At 47.1% G+C, this 21127-nt stretch overlaps 1 protein-coding gene across 2 annotated transcripts in view; it reads left to right on the forward strand.

Moving 5' to 3' along the window:
* The window catches only part of LOC144734209 (radixin-like), a 64951-nt gene extending 44079 nt beyond the window's left edge, over window positions 1–20872 (forward strand). For both annotated transcript variants that reach the window (XM_078616312.1, XM_078616311.1), the window contains 8 exons: window positions 4178–4324; window positions 6698–6794; window positions 8554–8717; window positions 11519–11649; window positions 12370–12530; window positions 14866–14958; window positions 16267–16695; window positions 17655–20872. In XM_078616312.1, the coding sequence (XP_078472438.1) occupies window positions 4178–4324; window positions 6698–6794; window positions 8554–8717; window positions 11519–11649; window positions 12370–12530; window positions 14866–14958; window positions 16267–16695; window positions 17655–17819 (1387 nt within the window). In that variant the 3' untranslated portion in view covers window positions 17820–20872. The remainder of the gene's footprint in view (window positions 1–4177; window positions 4325–6697; window positions 6795–8553; window positions 8718–11518; window positions 11650–12369; window positions 12531–14865; window positions 14959–16266; window positions 16696–17654) is intronic.
* Window positions 20873–21127: the final 255 nt, after the last annotated feature.

Consider the following 21127-nt stretch of genomic DNA (forward strand, 5'->3'; position numbering starts at 1 on the left):
TATTGCACTCACAGCGGTCGCCATCGGGGTGGCCGAAACGCGCTGCCACCGGTCACTCCACCGCCAATGGCTCTGCGAGATTCCGAATGGATTTCTTCATCTCACGACACAACGCCCATCGTAGGATAATAACACATTGGTAAATAAACCAATATAACATATCCATTATTTATAAATGTGTCGTAACCCTCCACCACCCGACACGGCCAATCAGTAAAAAAGTGTCACGTTGACAAAAGACAAATAGTTCACTGGCGAATTGCCCGATGATGCTGGATGCAATTACTAGCGAAACGTCGTACTCAAACATTTTAAATGTTGTGGTTTCACGCTTCAACACACCGGTGGGCTAAAGCAGTGAACTATTTGTCTTTTGTCAGCGAGACACTTTTTTTTACTGATTGGCCGTGTCGGGTGGTGGAGGGTTATGACACATTTATAAATAACGCGATCTAACCCAAAAACGTTGATTATGAATAACATATCCATGCGAAGTAAATCGCACTTTGTGTGTCATTTATCTTGTGACGAGCATTGTCCACAACGACACCCAATGATCATTTTTTCGTAACAACAAAGGAAGGTTGTGCATCTCATCTGAAGCGCATCTGAAGGTGCACATGTACGTGCAGAATGCACTTGCACGCCCTCAGATGTACAATCACACACGCACATACGATAGATCGTGTGGTTTGGTGGGAAGCTGAGCACAAGCCTTTGGCCCTGAATAAAATAGAAACACAACCGCTCCGTGGTATTTCTAAAGGGAGTGAACTTTTCATTACGACCGTGCACAGAACATTAGTCAAGGGGGCACTGGAGTGAAATGGTTAACGCGTTGTGGTGTCCATTTGTGTTTTGGGTTGATGTTCCATTACATGACTTGTCTGTTTTTTTGCGGAGGCGGTCTTCAATTGATAATGTATTACGCCGGTGTGCGTTCATCCCCTAGGTCAGGGGTCGGCAACCAAAATAACAAGTAGAGCCATTTCTTTCCAATTCGGTACACAATTCAGTATTTCAAGAGCCGCAATGCATCTGAGTACATACTGTACATACGTACATATCGTCAAGAAGCAGCCCGTAAAGAGCCGCAGGTTGCCGACCCCTGCCCTAGGTGTTAAAGTTTGTGTGTGTGTGTGTCTGGTCATATATGTGTGTGCTGTATATATTTGTGGGGAGCGGTGGGGGCAGTGGTTGGCCCGATGCACTACGAATCAATCAACTCCAAGTTTAATTCCCAGCCACGGCTGTCACCAGTGAGGAGTGATGTTAAGAGTAATTCTGGACAATTCTCTAACAAAATAAACGATCGGACAATGTGCATCCTTCACATGTTTTTACATAAATGCCACCTTCCCATATATAATCCCTGCACGTACCATATTTTAAAAGTATTTTTTAACGCATCTCATCAGCCACACACACGGCTGTCTCCGAGAACATAGCTTCCACAGCAACACAAGCAAACCCTGGACCGTCTTCAACGTTCATTGCTTCACCAGCAAAGCCAGACCATCGCTACGTTGAATCGGCCTTACATGTTCGCCTGGCGCTGCATTTGCACGTAAGCACTGGGGAGGCGACAACGGTGGCTGGGTGCGTTGGCGTGTACATCAACCACACGTGGACGTAAGAGGTGTTCGTTTCAGCGTTATTTATTTATTTACCCCCACGGTTTGTTAAAGACGACAACTTGTGGGTGGACTTTGTCTTGTTTTTGTTCGTGTAAACCGCGTGCCAACCCAAAATGCATTGCTATAATCCACGTGAGTATAATTAATGTGGTTATTATTTTATTCTTAGGTTTTTTCGGTAAAGTCACGTGACTTTACCGAAAAAACCTCAGAATATGATTCCTTGCAGTCACGAAAGCTTCAAATCTGTGGTTATTATTATTCGGATTGTTGACACTTGATGCCAAGGACGGGTTGAACTGGAGCCAAGAAATACTGCTGCTGCTGCTGCCTGCACTTTTGCATTGCTCCTCCCTGTTTTGATTTGATAACAGTTGGGGGGCCTTGGCATAAGTGCTTATTATTGCACTGTGCCTTATGAAATACAGCTACCTGAGTTAGATTGCCAGCCATGGCTGGCATCGGTGCGTATCTCAAACAAATTCACGGCCCGCTATTTCACGAACTCTCAATGACCAGCACGGTGAAGTATGGTCAAACAACCCCCCTTTGACTGACACAGTCTGGGGAAGGCATTCGTCCAGCAGTAGCTTGATTAAGGGCTGTGAAATGTGAATTATGATATCGCCTGCTCTGCATCAACCGAAACTAAATGCGCAGATCCTCACGAACGTGACCTAAAGTTTGTGGCTAGGTGTTCTAATTTTCAATTTGAGGCGTTACAAAGTAAAGGGACACTTTGTTTTTGCTGGGAGCGTCATTGTCCCAATTAACGGCTGAAGCTTTAATCTTAGCTTTGTTTCGTTTCGCTTGTGTTGTGGGCATGCTTTTACAGAACCGCATCACCCGCTCAACAGATCATATACATATTTTTTCCATCCAATCGCCATTATTTGCCGTTTAGCAAATGCATTACGTTAGATCATTGGCAAATACTTCAAAGCTCTAACCGATACGCATTAAAGAAGAATTTGCACTTTAATACAATAGGGATGGATAAGTACAAATATAACTGCACGGGGATTAAATTAAATCCATTACCGTTGCGCAGAGATGAGAGCCGTGGGTTTGAGCTGTTTAAACCTTCCCCTTTGCAATAAGATACTTTATTAAACGGCCTTTCTGATTCTCCCAGCAGACATGCAAATGCCCCATTATGCGGAAAGCCACCGGTGATGCCGACGGTCCCTTGTAGTGTATTTTATTTGGTTTTCAAATGAGGGTATTACCACCCCTCGCGCGGGGAGAGAGGAGAGTGCTTGCGTGAAGAATGCACGGAATACATGTTCTTATTTCAACCCCCTCCCTGCCCACTGCCTTACCCCACCTTCCTGGCATCGTAGCGCATGCTTCCAATTCGGTGCTTTGGAATTGGTGGTGGGGGTGGTTGGTGGCTCACACAGGGATCGTTTTGTGTTTGAGACTCCCCACTTTGCTGGGCCTAACGATGATGTTTATAGTATTTGGCTGCTATAAAATATCCACGCGATGAGCCGCTTCGTCGAGCTTTCATGTGTGGCGAGGTCGCTTCTGAGACAGAGCTACCTTACTCAGTGGGCCTTAACCTGGTCGGATAATTATAACTAGCGCCACGGAGATTGCAGCGCCAATAACATCGTGAGCGCCGTCTTTTCGCCCGCGCACGAGTCTCGCTCCACTTGATCCCGGTTTCCTCCCCCGTGCAATCTACTCGCTAAGCGGGCGATCACACGACCGGTTTGTTGCAGAGGTTCGTGGTTGAAGCTCAGCGGCAGCCCTGGTTAATGCTGCGGGGGTATTAACCGGCCACGTTGGGGGCCATCCCGTGACGTTATTTGAAAAAAGAAGATCAAGCCATGTGTTGGTCCCAGCATCACTTTCTGACTTTATCAAGTTCAAAAATGACGCACGCAAATTAGCCAATTGGGTAAAGCCACAGAGCAGCAACACCATCATAGTTGATGATGATGACGACCTGATGTTTGTCTGTTATTGTTATGTTTTTCACTCGCGTTTGTATTTGAGGAGTGAGACAGAGGAAATAATCACACAAACAAATATTCATTGTATATCTTTAGACCAAATGTCAGGACACATACGTTTAATTAATGTAAGTTAACACTGCCACTAAAACATTTAAATTATTAATTTAAGGGTAAACATTCTAATATAATGAATATCTATTTTTCTTTTTCCTTTTAAAATCACATTTGAAAATGGACAGAAAATGACTCAAGACGAACGAGTTAAATTAGTTTTTAAAAATCCTAACTTCATTGCAAAAGATAATTCATATTTGCGTGAATGTTAATAGAAGTCAGTTTAAACATTTGTTAAAATAAATGAAAAACCCTGCTTGATTTCTTACAATAAATATAAGAACTCCTGTACAATAACCCGACGTGTCCTGACTTTCGGGCCACGCTGTCCAAGCGCCCGATATGAGGCTGGCCACGGCACGCGAGAGCGTGGCAAGCGCCGTGCCTCCGGTGCGTTCCCCAGTGTTGCCCAGTCCGTGATGGCGCAGCGATTCACTGGGTCGTGCCCTCGGTGTCTTGCAGAGAGGACGCCATCATGGAGTACATGAAGATTGCTCAGGACCTGGAGATGTACGGGGTCAACTACTTTGACATCAAGAACAAGAAGGGCACCGACCTTCAGCTGGGCGTCGACGCGCTCGGCCTCAACATCTACGAGAAGAACGACAAGTACGACCCCCGCGCTCCCCCTGCTTGCTAAAGGGGGACAGTTTCGTTCGCGATCCCCCTGCTTGCTAAAGGGGGACAGTTTCGTTCGCGATCCCCCTGCTTGCTAAGGGGGACAGTTTCGTTCGGCCCGTTTGGCGATCCACCGCGGCCGTACGGAAACTCCCGCGTGCCGGGCCGATTAATTAATAATCGTGTGAAAATAATTATAAAGTCGGTTTTCTACAGCGTAATTCGCGCAAAGGCCTTCAAAGCGCCTGACATGATTCTTAAGGTTACGGAAAAGCCTGTTGTAAAAACAGGTGAGATTTAAGACAACGACACATTTATATTTACGCGATCGAACCCGAGTAAAAACCCCTGTATTTTGGATTTACGATGCGGTTTAAAAATCGTAACAGACTCGGGTTCCCTCGTGTACTGAGGAGGAAGGGAATGTCACTTCCGTGGGCCCTGGCTTCACTTCTTCAGCTGGGTCTGTCCGGGTCTCCGGACCCATAAAGCTACTTCTACACCCGGCACACCACGCCCAGTATACCCGCAGCTACGACTGTGGCTACCAATCGTGTGCCCGCTCCAGCCTATTGCCGTGCCAGTGGTATCCACAGCTGCAATCAGCTGCCAGTGATATGAGGGGCAATGACGTCGCAAGTGGTTAGTGCACCGCGCTGTCAGCTGCCTCAAGTTCGATCCCCAGCCATGGCTAACACGGTGACGAGAGTGACCATATGAAATGGGTTCTGGCACTGCCCCGTTCACCAGACCCGTCACCGCCCCCCTCGCCACAACCCGCACGACACCAGAGCGGTGAAGCATTGGTCGAAACGACCCTCTGGAGTGCACTCAGAGATAATGCCCTCGGTGTGATCTCTCCACACGCGACTGCCTCCGCGGCTCCGTTCCTTCCATTCACGAGGCATCCGGTCCGGGCTTTGCAGTGAGCCGGTACGCGTGTCGGTGTGTGCAGGTTGATTGTCGTAAAACATTCACGAGCGGATGGAGAGCGCTAATTAGGGGCGCGTGAAAATGACAATCAGCGGTGCGCGCGTGCAGTATTCATCATGGGCTGCTGGGTATTCAGCGTGACCTGGCGGGATATAGTGCTGCGCAACATGAAGAGGCATATATTTTGTATTCAACATGTTCTATGTTTATTGGCACACCGAATCATTAAATAATTTGCAACCAGACAGTAGTTTGAGCTAGGACGATGGAAGTGCAGTGCGCACGCACCTGGCCAGCGGTGTGAAGGCGGTGTAACTGCACCGGAGCCCACTGCCCCCAGGTGGGAGGGATACAAATAGTGGGGCGGGGATGGAGGAGGTGGGACTGGGCCCCGGTTTGGTGGGGGGGGGGGGGCATTTAATTCCTTGTACCAGGGCCCTACACCAACCGTGCCGTGCCAGTGTGCCACTGGGCACCGCGAAGGATTTATCGCGTCGAGATCGGAAGAGGGTCCCTCGCATTGGTCAGCAACCGCGACTGCGGCTGCTTCCCCAACGCCTTGCGGTTTCTTCCAGTGCTTCTGCTGCACGCTGTTGAAAATGACGTTGTTTGCGGTTCACACAAACGTTTCGCGTGCATAAGGGAAATGTTGCCGAAGTTTGAAGTTGCTCAGTTCAAACTCGGTCGAATTGTAGTTTGTTCAATATTGGACGATACCTTTTTTATGGACAACCCTGGACTATATATTCGTAGGGGTGCCACAGTGGTGAGATGTTCACTACCTCGCCTGGTAGGATCGATCCTAACCCTGACACCTGTATATTTGGGGTGTGCGTATTCTCTCTCTGGTCACGTGGATTTTTTTCTCCGGGTCCTCCAGTTTTCCCCTCCACTTTTAGAATCAACATCACGCATTCAGAGTATTTGGCTGCTATAGATTTCCACGTGATAAGCCACTTCGTTGAGCTCTCATTTGTGGCCAGGTCGCTTCTGAAAAACGAACTGCATAGCTCAGTGGGCATTACCTGGTAAAAAATTAGTAGATATATTTGTGGGCGTCTGCTTTAGTTCCCTTCCGGCTTTGTTTCGAGACACTGGGGTCTCTCCACCTCTGCCCATCTTGCGCCAGCTGTGCGGCTTCCTTGGAGATAATTTTCTTCAAACTCAAGACGCACGTTGTGTGCCGGGCCCCACGTGACCTTTTTTTCATATCGTTGTTTCAAGAAGCTTACTGTTATTTGTGCGCAAATTATAAAACGTTTTATTTGTTGCCTCCCTTGTGAAGTTCACATTTCTAATAACGTCCACATTTCCAGCAAGCGGTGTATGTCGCAGAGTGACACGTTGTTATTTGAGCAAGGTCTTCCGACTGCAGAGGGTGATTTCTCCTTATTACTGGTAAGCCTCAGCTTTATCCGATCTTGCACACAGGCTGACTCCAAAGATCGGTTTTCCGTGGAGTGAGATCCGAAACATCTCCTTCACGGATAAGAAGTTCTGCATCAGACCCATCGACAAGAAGGCCCCGGTGAGTTTCCCTCTCAAGCCTCCTGATCTGCCACTTACACGGCTTGTTGACTTGACAGATTTAATGACTAAGTCAATTCTGTGTGTGTGTATATATATTTGCGGGGAGGGGTGGTGAAGTGGTTAGAGCACTGCGCTATGAACCCGGCGACCTGAGTTCGATTACTGCTCATGGCCAACATTGGTGACAATTATCGCTTACCTGAACCAGTCCTGGGCCTCCGCTAGGTTGACTCAGCCTAAAATGAGTACCTGGTATGGTGTGTAAACATCGCCACTAAAGGCGGCCGGGCGTGGTGTTGGCCACCCACTCCCTCGTGTGCCGTGCTGGCCTTCATAAGTGCTCGCTAACAGCACTTGCCCCAACAGTCTGTTAAGGCTATACTGGGGAATTGTTGTCTGTATATATGTAAAGCGATATGTTTACTGAAGTGGGAAGAGCCAGCAAGGTGACTCGGCAATAGAGCGAGAAGCAACTTACGATCGTAAGGCTGCGAGTTCAAATCCTAGTTGGGGGTTGACTCGGCCCATAATTCCTCTGGGGTCGATACAATGAGTACCTGTACCACTTGTTTGGGAAAGTCAGCAGCGGGTATTCTTTGAAGAGACTCCATCCACACTTTGGGAATGTGGAATTTCCACCGCCGTGTTCAGGGCTGTAGACAGGCAATGAGTACCACCACCTTGATGCTCATTTGATGAAGAGAATCACTTTCAAGACCATTTTCATTCTAATCAATACAAAACCATTCACCCTGAATCTGCCTATTCTCTTCTGGTCTCAGAAGCTAAGCAGCACAAGTGTCTGGTTTGTAGGTGGATGAGCGGTTACTTGGGAATTCTGGATTCTTGAATCTATCTGTGTGGAACTTTGGTGGGTTTTCTCTGCTTTCCCAGTCTTCCTCCCACATGGCACCAAACTCTCAATCCTGGCATTGAGCAAACGCCTCGTTTCAGGGCCCTACTGAAATGTTTGAGACTGAGTGAGGCTTTTATGGATAAATATGTGGCACAATTACCATTATTATTTTTCTGCCCATTGTTGTAATTAGTCATTTCTACAATGTCACTTTGAGAGTGCTGCTTTCGGCTCATTAGAGCAGTGAGACTTTTTTTATTTTAATTTGGCAATTGCCCCAATTTTAAAATAGCCCATTAAAAGCTCGTGCAAATGGCACCAAATTAAAGGGATAAAAGTCGCCACGGGTTTGGAAATATAATTTCACTGAAGCATTTGGCGACGCAGCATTGTAGATATTATCAGCGAGTGGAGATTGAGAGGAACGAGGCAAGTGCAGGAAGGAGGAGGGCAGATTATTGAGACAGCCATTGGAGTGACACTGGGGGAGGGGGTCGAGCAAAGGGAAGACACAAAGCTGGATGGTTAGATACTGTGAGAACGGACCATGAAGGTCGGGTACAAACTACTAAAACGTTTTTTATTTTACCAGATAAGGCCCACTGAGCGATATAGATTGTTTTCAGAAGCGACTGGGCCACAAATGATAGCCCAATGAACTGGGCCTATCACGTAGAAATTCATAGCAGCCTGGTAAAAATAAAAATAGTTTATAGTTAATATTGGCATAAAGGGAATTATGCTCGTCACAACTGACCCCTAATTGACGGAACAGTTGCGAGCACATTGAGACCCAAACCGAGGACGGACGCACGTTGAAGATGGCCGCGTCAGCCCGTGCGCAAAGCGTCGGTGATTCTCGTGGTGTACTGACCGTGCCCCCCCCCCCCACTCCGCGCAGGACTTTGTGTTCTACTCGCCGCGTCTGCAGACCAACAAGCGCATCCTGGCGCTGTGCATGGGCAACCACGAGCTGTACATGCGGCGGCGGCAGCCCGACTCCATCGAGGTGCAGCAGATGAGGGCGCAGGCCAAGGAGGAGAAGCACGTGAAGCTACAGGAGAGGTGCGTGCGCCCTGCGCAATCGAAACCCGTCGGTCCGCCGTGTTGCCACGGAGTTTTGTGAGGCCACTCGGGAAGTGGTCGGGGGTACAGCCGGTGTCAATAAAGTTGTGCAAATCTGGTGGCTCGCGCGCACGGACACACGCGCGTGCCCGCGCGCCTACCGGATTATGAGTGCATCATAATTCAGAGAATGTGGTGGATGATGGAGGGAGTGATGGTGGGGAGGGTGCAGGGTTGACGAAGGTTCACCCTCTGCATAGGACCGGCTGCCCTTCAGGCTTCATGATAAGAAACTTCATTTGTCAGCGAGTCGGTCTGTTAGTCACGCGCTTGCTTCGGTAATTTTCATAACATAAAGTCCAGCAAGGGCTCTTTTTATAATTGGAAGGAATCGTGAACTCGCGGTATTTGATGATCATCATAATGATGATTCACAATCTGACGTTATTACCTAGGTCACAAAAACCTTGGCAAAACAATTTCACCGTCTTGAGCTTTTCCGGTTTAAACCGTTTCTAGACTCCCTTTTAATTCTCCTGATTTTTAAGTTGAGAGTTGGGAATAATTTTGTAAAATGAAGACAATGTAGGGCCCACGATTATTGGAGGAGGAACTAAACTGTAAGATTGTAGAGGAATTAAGGCCCTTAAATGTTTGGTGACAAATATATTGAACTTTACTTTGTTTGTTTTTTGAACCAAGGGGTTAGAACTTTTTTTTTTACTCGGATGCTTTCTGGGTTGCCGAATCGAAAAATTCCGGCGTCATCACACTTTTAAGACTCCAGTTTTTCAGGCGCTCGTTGTAAGTGTGTGACTTCGAAGCCAATGGAAAGCGGGCGAAGCCCAGCGCTCGTTAGGAGCATGAGCGCACAAGAGGACGTGAACTTTGGAATGACACCCAGAGGTTGTGACCACGTCCATGTGATCAGTGTGCCCCCTGTCTGCAGAACTAATGTCTCTAGCAAGCAATACATCAACTTTACTTTTAGCCCTAACCTGCTGTCTGTTTTTTTAACCTTGGCCTATTTAAATACGTTGTTATTGTAATTATTAACGATCTGTTTTTTTACACTGAAGGTTAAGTGTAACTTTTAATTGGGGTGGTGAGGCATCATGTCAGCTAGTGTACTTGGCAGATTTGGAAAGGTGCATCTATGGGTCCTTTTTTGCCAGTTTCAAAATTACAAAAAAATATAAGAATAGGCTTTACCCTTTCTGGCAATAAAACGCCGAATAGATACCTTTTTTCAAGGCATCATGTCTGCATTAACCACACATATTTGTGGCAAAAACATTAGCCTACATCTCGTAACGTCTCTCTCCGTCGTGCCTTCCGAACGTTGCCACGTGTTGTTCGGCACGATGTCCGACGTTTCGCAGCACAGTGCTGAGAGCTTCTTGAAGAAGCTTCCAGCACGCCGTTGTTTTTACACAAACAACGACAACAACAACCAAACAACAACAACGTCGGAGAGTCGAGCCGATCGGCAGCATCAACAGCGGCCGTCAATCCGATGTTATCGAGGGATGAAGTGAGCGGCTCATTTCGCCTTCCGAAGGAGCACGTGGAGCGAAGTGTCGGATCTCTCGCGGCGAGCAGCGCGCACGCGCGGTACCGACCTGGAGAGGCATCGGTAGACAGCTGCAGAGCAGCACAATGGCCAAAACCCCCACAAAGGTTGTGTCGTGTAACATCAAATGTAACACGAGGTCGTGATTTCCGTCTAAGTCCATATCCCATCATTAAAAACAATCTCTCGCGAAACAGCAGCACATTAATAACCGCGTTCAACACTGAGGCTTCCCTTTTTGAGGGACAATGGGCCTTAATAGCCTCCCAGCCGGGTAAATGAAAGTGCAATTGAATTATAAACTGCTACGTGTTGAGACGAGACAGATGGTCAGGCATATTTTTTTTAAAGACTCTAATTCGATTACAACTCTTTGCCTGCTGGTTCAGTGCGAGAGTTCCAGACTTGCGATCAGAAGGCAGCGAGTGCGAGTTCACATGCCAGCCGAGGGTCAGATCAGGCCACCATTCATCTAGGATGATTAAAATGGGTGCTGCTTTTAAGGAAGTCAAGAGCTGTTCGAAAACGAGGAGACGGGTTCATGGCCTGAGGTCGCCATGTGGCTCAGAGCTCAGGAGCAGCCCAACCTAATCAAATGCGGGTTCATAGCACAGTCGTGCGGTCAATACGTTCACATTCAAAGCTGCATGGAGACCTGACCCAAGACGATATTCTCACTGCTCAATCACCAGTCCTGCTCCGCCGTACCACTTTCCCGCAAGGCTAATCTCTCTAGCCTCAAGCATTGACCGGTGTAGTACGACGGCGATGCGGTTTGATAATTTAAAAAGTGAGATTATGGAGGGTGATTGTGGCACGGCTGATAATCTTTGGGTGTGTGGGGAGCTTCCAGCAGCTCCAGATTTAAACTGGGCTCTCAGGTGTGGAGAGTTGAAGGTCCTCAGATGAGTCGCACCAACGACTGCGAAGGGAAAAAACGGGTGTGAGAGAGATCAGCGATTGTCACATGACAGTCGAGCCGTTATTCTTACTTCCTAGGGTTAGAAGTTCGGTGTGTGTTTCGTGCTGTTAATGGTGACCATTATTTCACTACACTCAAAAACCTGAATTAATAACGGGGCAGTGGAAACCTGGATTCAAACCCAGTTCAGGCTCCGCGCTCTGACCACTTGGCCGCTTTTGCCACACCTGACGGCTTCGCACGGATGATGATTATTATTATTTTACGAGCGGTGTAAATGTGTCGACCCCCATCCTGGCGCCGCAGGGCTTTCCTGGAGAACGAGAAGAAGAAGCGCGAGAATGCCGAGGTGGAGCGGCAGCAGTCGGAGAGGGAGAAGCGGGAGCTCATGGTTCGCCTGCAGCACGTGGAGGAGCAGACACGCATCGCCCAGAAAGGTGACGGGGGAGCGCTCGACGCGGGGTTGTTGTGTGCACAGCAACAACCGCCATTCACCACTAAGTGGCGGTGACGCCAGTTATGCGCGTGATTAACTTGCGTGCACTTTGAGGCCACGTGAAATGTCGAACGCCCGCCGGTGGAAGGTCACGGGGCTGACTGAGATTACCAGCACATGCACATGCGCTCCTTACTTACGCCGCACGCGCAAAGACAAAGATCCCCCGTGTAGTTCTTAGCAGACTGTTAGGGCAAGAGCTGTTAGCGATCACCTACGAAGGCCGGCACGACACACGTGGGGGCGGGTGGCCAGCACCGCGCCCAGCCGCCTTTGTCTCCCGAGGTGGTGACGCCGACACCGTCTGCTTCACGGCGGACTTTAAAGATCCATCGACACCATTGGCAGGAGTAGGCAATTGTGTGGCGAGCGTCAGGGTTCCAACGTTGCTCCATCCGAAAGTCGCACCCCAAATCACTCCATGGGGGACTAACGCGCACACACGCGGCAGCAAACATCACCCCCTACCGGCACACTAACGGCTCACGTCGCCATCGCAAATTAAGGCTGCTGCCACTGCACGTGGAACTTCTTTCGCACCGTACGTAGCCCACCGTGCTAATCCGAGGTGCGTGTTCCACGAACAAAAGATCTGGCCACACCAAACTTCCCAGTGCAGGGGGCCCTCCGTGAACCGTGCCACCTGTCCTTCCCCACGTAGAGCTGGACGAACAGATGCAGCGTGCCGCCCGCCTGGAGGAGGAGCGACGCAAGGCCCTGCAGGAGGCCAAGAAGCTGGAGGACCAGAAGAGGGCGGCCGAGGAGGCCAGGGCCAGGCTGGAGCACGAGACTCACAACCAGAGGATGTCTCAGGAGCAGCTGGTGAGACGCGTTCAAGAGGTCGACTAGTCAGGGGCCCAGAGGGAGTTTGGGAGTTTGAAGGGGGGGGGGGTGTCTGACGTGAATTGTTCCCAGGAGGGATGTGTTCCCGATATTCTGATGAATCATTGTTTGGAAAAAAACTAAAATAGTAGTTTTGGATTGATCACGAAATGTTACGTGACTTGACAGGAAGTGACATCACTCCCATGATTTCATGTGCGCGCTTTTCCCGCCAAAGTTACCGTCATGCGATGTCGCTTTTGCTTAAATGATCAAACTGTAAAATGCGTAGACTAAAAAAAGGTAAAATTTTTAAAAGCTATTTACATATTTAAACAGATCATATTTCACAATGAAAGTTAATACAACTTTAAGAATTCAAATCTAAAAGTGTAACATCTTATCTGTGTATTGGGCCAAGAAAGTCAAACATTCAAGATCTAAAAAAGTGACATCCAATATACATTCTGAGTTGACGGTGGTTTTTAGTTCCATTACTGATAGGAGTACGGGAAGTTTGCCTCCTCCCACTCCATTGCAGATAAGAGAAATTCTACAGAACGAAAATTAAATTGACTTCACTCCACTACTGGCTACTGACTCGGTACCGAGTCTGCTCTTTTTGTGCTACGCACAAATCGTCAGGATTTCTGTCACTTTGTTGAAAGTAGAAAAAAAAAGACTCGTAAATATCACTTTTTTTTTTCAAATTGTGCCGGTGTCGCTTGGCCGCTTGTAAAGATGTTGGGGTTGTCTGTGATCCCACGACACCCACACTGTGGCTGTGCTCGTGCTGTTTAGCAACACTGCTCCGCTTACCCCACCACCGCACGCTTGCTAGAGAACATCACGCGCGGTGTCAGAAACGACGCGCTTCCGTGGAATTAATTAACTTATTCATCGATTTTTGTCGACTGCCTGGTTCGTCGCCTGATTGCATTGAGAGATTTGTTTGATTGATTTCGAGCGACTGTGGATTTGACCGATTGCAAAATCTTTACTCGGGGCGGCTCCGTTAATTTTCATGGAGCCTGGCTGGTGATGAGCGCTTGCATCGTGTTTTGTGCCTCGGTCCCAAACCGCTACTTATTTGTTGCAGATAGAATGCTAATTCGCCCGTGAAATTCAGCACGCAAAATAATACCATTTCAGGTTCTAAGATCCATTGCATAGGCAAGACATTATCGCGAAAAACGCATCACTCTGTGGTTTGTCATTGCGGAGGGCCGAAGGGCCCATGACCTCTCAGAGTATTGACCTCGTGTCGTCGCCCTCCTAAGTGCCCTCCATAAAGAGGTCACAATCCTGCAGACACGCCTCTGTGCACTTCAATTACTTAAGGATTCCTGAACCAAAAAATTCATATTTCTTGATTCGATTAATCCGTTTAGTGGTATGAATAAATAACGGCCATCTCAGTGAGCGGCTTGCAATTGGAAGGTTCCGAGTTCAATTCCTGGTTGGGGTTGACTCAACCCATCATCTCTCCTGGGTCAAGAAAATGGGTACCGCTTTGTTGAAATTTCAGCAATGGTTGTCATATGGACATACTTGACCCTTGTCATAGGAATGTGGAATTCGAGCGTTGTAAACGGGGTATGAGCACGTCTCAACGCTCATTTGAGCAGGACATCGCTTTTTTAACGTGATAGTTGTTTTGTAGAAGCGTGGGCGTGTGTTGCTGTGTGTGTGTGTGTCTACAGGTCGTGTTGTTTAATTTATTATTTTAAAGTTATCCCTCGCTGCCATCAGAGATTAATTTAGATTGGGAATCAGTTATTTGGTAAATAAGCCAAATACATTTTGTAATTGCTGTAAGCAGTTAAAACAGTGATAACAAAACAAGATAAAAGCTCACAATATGGAACACCACATTATATATTTCGATTCTGCTTGTAGATTAAATACAATGTTTAGACTGGGAAATGTTGAGGTGCAAGCAAATTAAGGACCCAAGTAATTTGAACAATTCGATGCAACTGGGAGTATCGAATGCGAAGTAGTTCTTGAGTAAATTTCATGAACGGAGCTAAATGGAAGGCCGCGATCGCTGGCGTCATTGAGAAAGGATGTGGCACATGGAGATAGATTCCTTTTTAAGCAACCACGGCTAATCTACAACTCTGGTAATAATCCGTCAGCGGAAGATTGAGCGTTATCTGTGTGTGTTCGTCTGTGTAACGGGTGTGCGGGTTTGAGAGTGGGCACTGGTTGTAATGCGAACGGCCTCACGGTAAGTAATGAGTACGCGCGTGAGTGTTGCGTGCTTTCAAACAGCCTCTTGCCCCCTCTGCAGCCTTGATGGACCGATGGACCTTTTCCCTTTCGTTTGCAGGCAATCGAGTTGGCTCAGTACACGCAGCAGATCTCCTTGCTCGAACAGGCCAAGCAGAACAAGGAGATGGAGGCCAAGGAGTGGCAACAGCAGGTACACGGCACAGACAAACACACACCGATCCAACAGCCAAGTCCACCCACCACGCTGAAAAACAGTGGTATAATCCGAATCGTATAAACCAGCGTATGTGCGGCAAAGCAGTGTATTGGATTTGGAGTGTACCATTATTTTTGTTTGTTATTGCAGGAGCGACAGGAATTCAATTGCGTCCGTAAATGATCGTTTGATTTGCTGTTATTTGACCCCTCGAGTCACCGCATTGCATTCCAAACTCAGTTCCGTGTTTATTGGCCCACAGGGCTTTGGGCATAAGACAGCCCCCTTAAGCTTGTGCGATGGATGATGTATGAATGCAGAAATTGTGTTTAGCTATTCAACGATGATGACCACCGAATTTAAATCGGCTATTTAAATCGGCTAACTGTTGGTGAATGCCAACACTTGGACCCCCTGATTACACGTGACCTCTAGATGCCAATGAATGGGAAACTCACCAGATGGGCGTGGGGGGAGGGTCTATTAAATGATATATTGGGAATGCGGGCTATATAAATGATTGGTAGTGCTTTTGAATTGTAGCAAATTGTGCAATTCTCGTGTGTGCCTGAACGCCGTCTGTTAGCTAAACACAATTGTTACGTTACGGCTGAGTAGGCCTTAGATTAAGCACATTTGGAAGTTGCACCATTACAATTTTGAAATATTCACGTTAAAATGAAATAATGTTCTCATCCGAAGCACATTTAATCCTTGTTTTATTCTGGTTGAACCAACTTGGCCAAGGTCTTTGATTTGAATGAGTTCTGCTTTGTGGAGGTGGCTGGGTGAGAGGTCACAGACACTAAGCTGACAATGGTTGAAATCATAGATTCAACTTCAGTCAACCTGAAATTTGTCAGGCTCCTCAAGTCTGTGGATTGTCTCATCCCAGTCACCGATGACTTCAAAACAACATCAGCCTTGTTTTTAAAGTTATGGAGGTGTGGCTCTGTGATTAGAGTACTTAACTTACAAATAGATCACATTACATTCCGATACATTCCAGCTCTCAGAATTAAAAACATCAGTTTGGCTGTCATGCTATGAACATTACCCAGGGCGAGTGGGAAAGTGCTGTCCCCTATTGCACGGACCAGAGATCAATTGAAGGGATCTCAGTAGTAGCTCTGTATCCGCTTCCTTCTGCCATTATCTATCTCATACAAAGGGTTGCACTCATCTGCGAGGTATCCAATCTAATGGTTGTCTCACGACACCGATAACACCCTCGCGATGAAACTGCTGGTAAAATAACGCCGTGCGTTTTTGTAACTTTCGTTTCGCTTTGACCATTCGTAGGCCGAGCTTGCTCAGGACAACCTCCTGAAAACCAAGAAGGAGCTTGACGAAGTGATGAAGGCCCCCAAGGTGGTGCCGCACAACAACTCGGCTCCCGCCCAGACCCTCATCCTCGTGGGCCAGCCCAACGTCCACTCGCCCGCTCCGCACGAGAAACAGTTCGGCTTCTCAGACCATGACATGATGTACGAAAACGCCCACGGCCGAAACGGAGGCTACGTGCAGCAGCACCAGCAGCAGCACCAGAATCAGATGCCTGGCCTGCCCAACCCACCGTCACCCTCCGACCTCTACGGGGACTACCAGGAGGACGGGGACGAGGGCAGTGCCGAGCTGCCCTCGTACGGCTACGGCTTCAACAACGACCGCAACGAGGAGAGGCGCGTCACCGAGATGATGAAGAACGAGCGCGTCAAGTTGCAGCTGCAGGTCCGTACAAAGACAAAGATTCCACCCTCCCTGTGTAGCCTTCGACGAGCCGTTAAGGGAACAAGTGGTGTTTGCAGGTTGGGCGTCGTGGTGGCGAAATGTTAACTCTCTCGCATGGTGAACAGGAAGTTGTGGGTTTGATCCCTATTTGTATATTTGGAGTTTGCGTGTCTTTCTCCTCGTGGTCAAGTGGATTTTTCTCCGGGTCCTCCATTTTTCCTCTTCACATTGAGAATCAAAGTGCGTTTAGAGTATTTGGCTGCTGCTATCAATGTCCCACGTGACAAGCCACTTCGTTGAGCCATCAGTTATGACCAGGTCGCTTCCTAAAAATAGCTGTATAGCTCAACGGACCTTACCTGGTAAAATAAAAAATAAATGTTGAAAATGGTTAGTTTAAGCTGAACAGAGGTGCCCTGTTGGAGAGATTGGAAATTACCAGACAAAGTTGGGCTAATGACAGCTTTCCGGTTTGATGGGGAATGATAGCAGAAGAGATGGGGGCAGGTGTGCAGATTTTTTAAGTGACTGAAGCATGGTATTTCAATTACCAGCTCCACTTGGTATATACACATCTATACGTGCTGTAAATGTGCTGAATATGTATTGGCATGTTGCCTTAAGGACGGCGGAGTGTATATTTACTTTTGAAGTGATATTTACACGCCTCTTCAGCAGTCACGCCGGTAACAGAAAACGGTGTTGCGTAAATATCGGTTACGGCTACATTAGGTTGAAGAGAAGCCGAATAAATTATCGCAAAATTGACAGGCCTTCCCCACAAGGGCAACCACTTTTTTTTACTTCAACGTACTCTGGCACAGAGATCTCATAAATTATTTTGTGCTTGCCTGTGTGCGAGCGTGCCTGCGGGTGTGGCGCCCTTGACCTGTGTGATTAAATTTTTTTGTTATTCTGTTTGTGCGTGTGCGCGTGCGTGCGTGCGTGGCTGACCTCAGGCACTCAATGACGAGCTGGCCAAGGCACGGGACGAGACGAAAAAGAATCAGATGGACATCCTGCACAGCGAGAACGTGAAGGCGGGCCGCGATAAGTACAAGACGCTCCGGCAGATCCGCCAGGGCAACACGAAGCAGCGCATCGACGAGTTCGAGGCCATGTGACGGGATTTCACGAACACAAAACGATTGCACAGCCCACACGAGCACCGACGTGGGAACACGCGCGCATCGCCAACGTGCCGTGACGGTGTGAGCACTCAAATTCATTCCGCACGCCGGTTGATTCAGATACTCGCAATGCACGTCCGCTAAAATGAGACTTGTCCTGGTTGCTTACGTTCACACCGGGTGAAACAAAATATAACCTTGGACCAATCGCATTATGTTGGAGTAGTGTACATGACATATCCCGTAGTGATTCTAGGACATACTAAACAGGGGGCACGAACAGGGCTACCAGCTAATGCAGTGCTTGCGACGCGGACTCATTTATATATTGTGTACATGCAAATTGTATTGTAATGCAAGCTGGGGTAGTGGTGGGGGTAGAGGAGGCACCTATGTACTCGGTGTGAAACTTCCTGAACATTTTCCCGTTCCGATGATGTACGTGTACGTCATCAGTTTTTCTTCCGGCTCTGTTCCAATGACGTTTCCAATGATGTACGTGAACGGAACAGGAAGAAAAATCTAATAACGTAACTTGATCGGTACTGAGGCTCCCACAAGGCCATGCGGGAGGGTGTGTAGCACTGTTTTGCGCAAGCTTTCGTAGAGTGCGGTCGTGTCGCTACGGTTCTCTGCGGTGAGTAACAATGTGTTTTAAAAACAACGGCGCTACCCCTCTCAATAAAATGAACAGTGAGCCGCTTGCGCGTTCTGAGATTCGGGTAGGGACGTCTCGGAATGGGAAAGGGTTAGGTGGGGGAAGTCTTTAACAGCAGACATTGGTGATGTTGTCTGCTGTGCGCCTGCAGCAAGATCTTGGAGGAGGAAGGAAGTGATGGAGACATTTGGTAGCCCTCAGCCACACTGTGACCCCTTGATGACCTTTTTAGATTTCACTATAGTGCCTTCCCATCCTTCGTGGTAGCATGTTTGCTCCTGCTGCAGAGGTTCACGGTTCGAATCCAGCGGGCTGCCCTGGATATTACTGCAATTGTATAAACCATACTACCCGTCGTCTGCTTCACAGTGGACTTGTAATTCGCAAGACTAGGCCATCGTGTACCGGCGTCATTGTCAAACATTGGTCACTTGTTTATTTTAACCTTCAAATTACTCAGTTAGTGACTATCCCTAGCAATCATTGCTCCCCCTACTGCGAATAATGTGGCAGTACCCTCTTGAACTATAGTCATGAGACTCGGAGAGGCTTTTCTGGGTTAAACAAGCGTAATAATAATATGAATACACCAAGAGGAGATCTTTCTGAATTTGGGGGGGTGGGCGGTTTAAGTTGGGGGGGGGGTACTGATCTTCATTTTAGAGAGGAGGCATGTGAGGCCCCCCCCACCCCCCATTAGAATCGCCACTCGCGCTAAATTGCATCACGTAGGTTCCCACGCGCGCTTGCACGAGTAATCGCGCTGCTGCACAATGCAAAACAGTGCGAGTGTTTACGCTTTGCTCCCGTCCATGTAATCTGAGCAGTGAATTTATGAGAGTGGGCTAGCAGGGGCATATGTTTGCGCGTGAACCACGTTGTGCTGTGCCTGTGCAAATACCGTTCGGCTAAGAAGAAGTAAGGTTGAAAATTGTCCGATGCATCAATTGCATTGCATGCATGCGATATCGTTGTGCCTGCATACACACACCACCAATGGCCTTTCAAGTAACCAAAAATTATGAACATTGTATGCAATTTGTCCTATTTGGTTATAATATTTATATGTTCGTTTGGGTTTTACGGTGTATAATAGTTCACATTAAGAAATGTGGTTTTTTTAAATATAGCTTTTATATATGTTTCTGTTGGTTTAGTAGAATTAAGGGCTTTCAAATGGTTTCATTTCCTATTCGGGTCTAGCCATTAATATAAATCCTCCACTAAACGTAAGATAATTATTATATCCAGACTCAGTACAATATATAGCATTGGGTAAATGTGTACATACACAGCATGCATGTACATTAAAACTGTGTCTATGCTTGCCTATATATGTGAGGAGCAGTCAAAAAGATGTTTAAAATCAAACCCCTAAAATAAAGTTGCAATTACCTAATGATAAGCTTATGTTAATACTCACGTTTGTATGTTATGGTATAACTTAAGTGAATATTTTTTGACTTTCTCGTGTTTACACACACATTTATGTACCCTAACTCCAATACTGTAATAATAAAGGGCTTCTCAGGCCATGTCGGATAAGGCAGTTGTTTTACCATACTTCACCATCCTGGACAGCGCAGATTGGGGCAACCCAAAACCTATTCAGGTATCATTCACCACGTATTAGTTGTGGCCAGGAATCGAACTCGGGTCGCTGGGTTCATAGTGCAGTGGTGCGCTAACCACTGAGCCATCACTCCACCAACATATCCTTTGTGTGCTATTGCCCAGATGATCTGCTTCTAATATTTGATTAATTACTTTAAAAAACACATTAAAAATATTTTAAATATTTGCTAACATTTGTGGGAGCTAATGGGTTTAATCAACGATATATTTCTGTTTTTTATTGTAAAGTTAAATATTTTACAAATAACTTGATGATTAAGAACATTTTATTTTAACTATACGATGGTTTTTATGCAAATATATGATACTGTTAAAGTAACATTGATGATGATGATGATGTTGGCAATGAATTGAACAATATCATAACATGAGATCATCCGAGGTCCCAACGGTCTTAGCACCCCTCTACGAGTCTGACAGGCACAATCCATATTTCATGACTGTCAACTACAAGAATGTTACAATGATGACGTGCCTACTTGCACACGGGGGTGATTGTAGTATCGCCGTGTCTCCTTAAGAGATAGCAGTGACATTCTTACCCCTAGCAAGTGTAATGTGATCAGCACATCCTATTGACCAATGCCAAACAGCGCATGTATCATTTATTCCCCAACCTTGTCAAAAGGCTGCCAAAAACAGTGTAAATGTTTAATGCTTTGATTTGGTTTTTACTACTTTTTACGTGCATTCAATCGTCTATGACATGTACCGTCGTATTTCATCAATAAATGATGGCTTGGCATGCATATAATTACGAGTGGCACTAATGCTTTGTCGTTGCAAAGAGAGGGAGTTTGTTATTTTGCTACTGCTGTGATTTCGCGGCCAGACGGGCTACAAACACAATGCAGACCTCTGGAAGAGAACGTTGCAGGAGGTATGCGTTTGTAGATGTGATTAGGTGAGAAGTAATACACTGTGTAGCAAATACGTGCAGGCTCGAGCAGGGCTGATTACACTGGTCAACACACTTTTTCTGGCATAAGGTATTCCAACGGTGTGCTGA

The sequence above is a fragment of the Lampetra planeri genome, chromosome 50, assembly GCF_965212315.1.
Source record: "Lampetra planeri chromosome 50, kcLamPlan1.2.h2, whole genome shotgun sequence".
Lineage (NCBI taxonomy): Eukaryota > Metazoa > Chordata > Hyperoartia > Petromyzontiformes > Petromyzontidae > Lampetra > Lampetra planeri.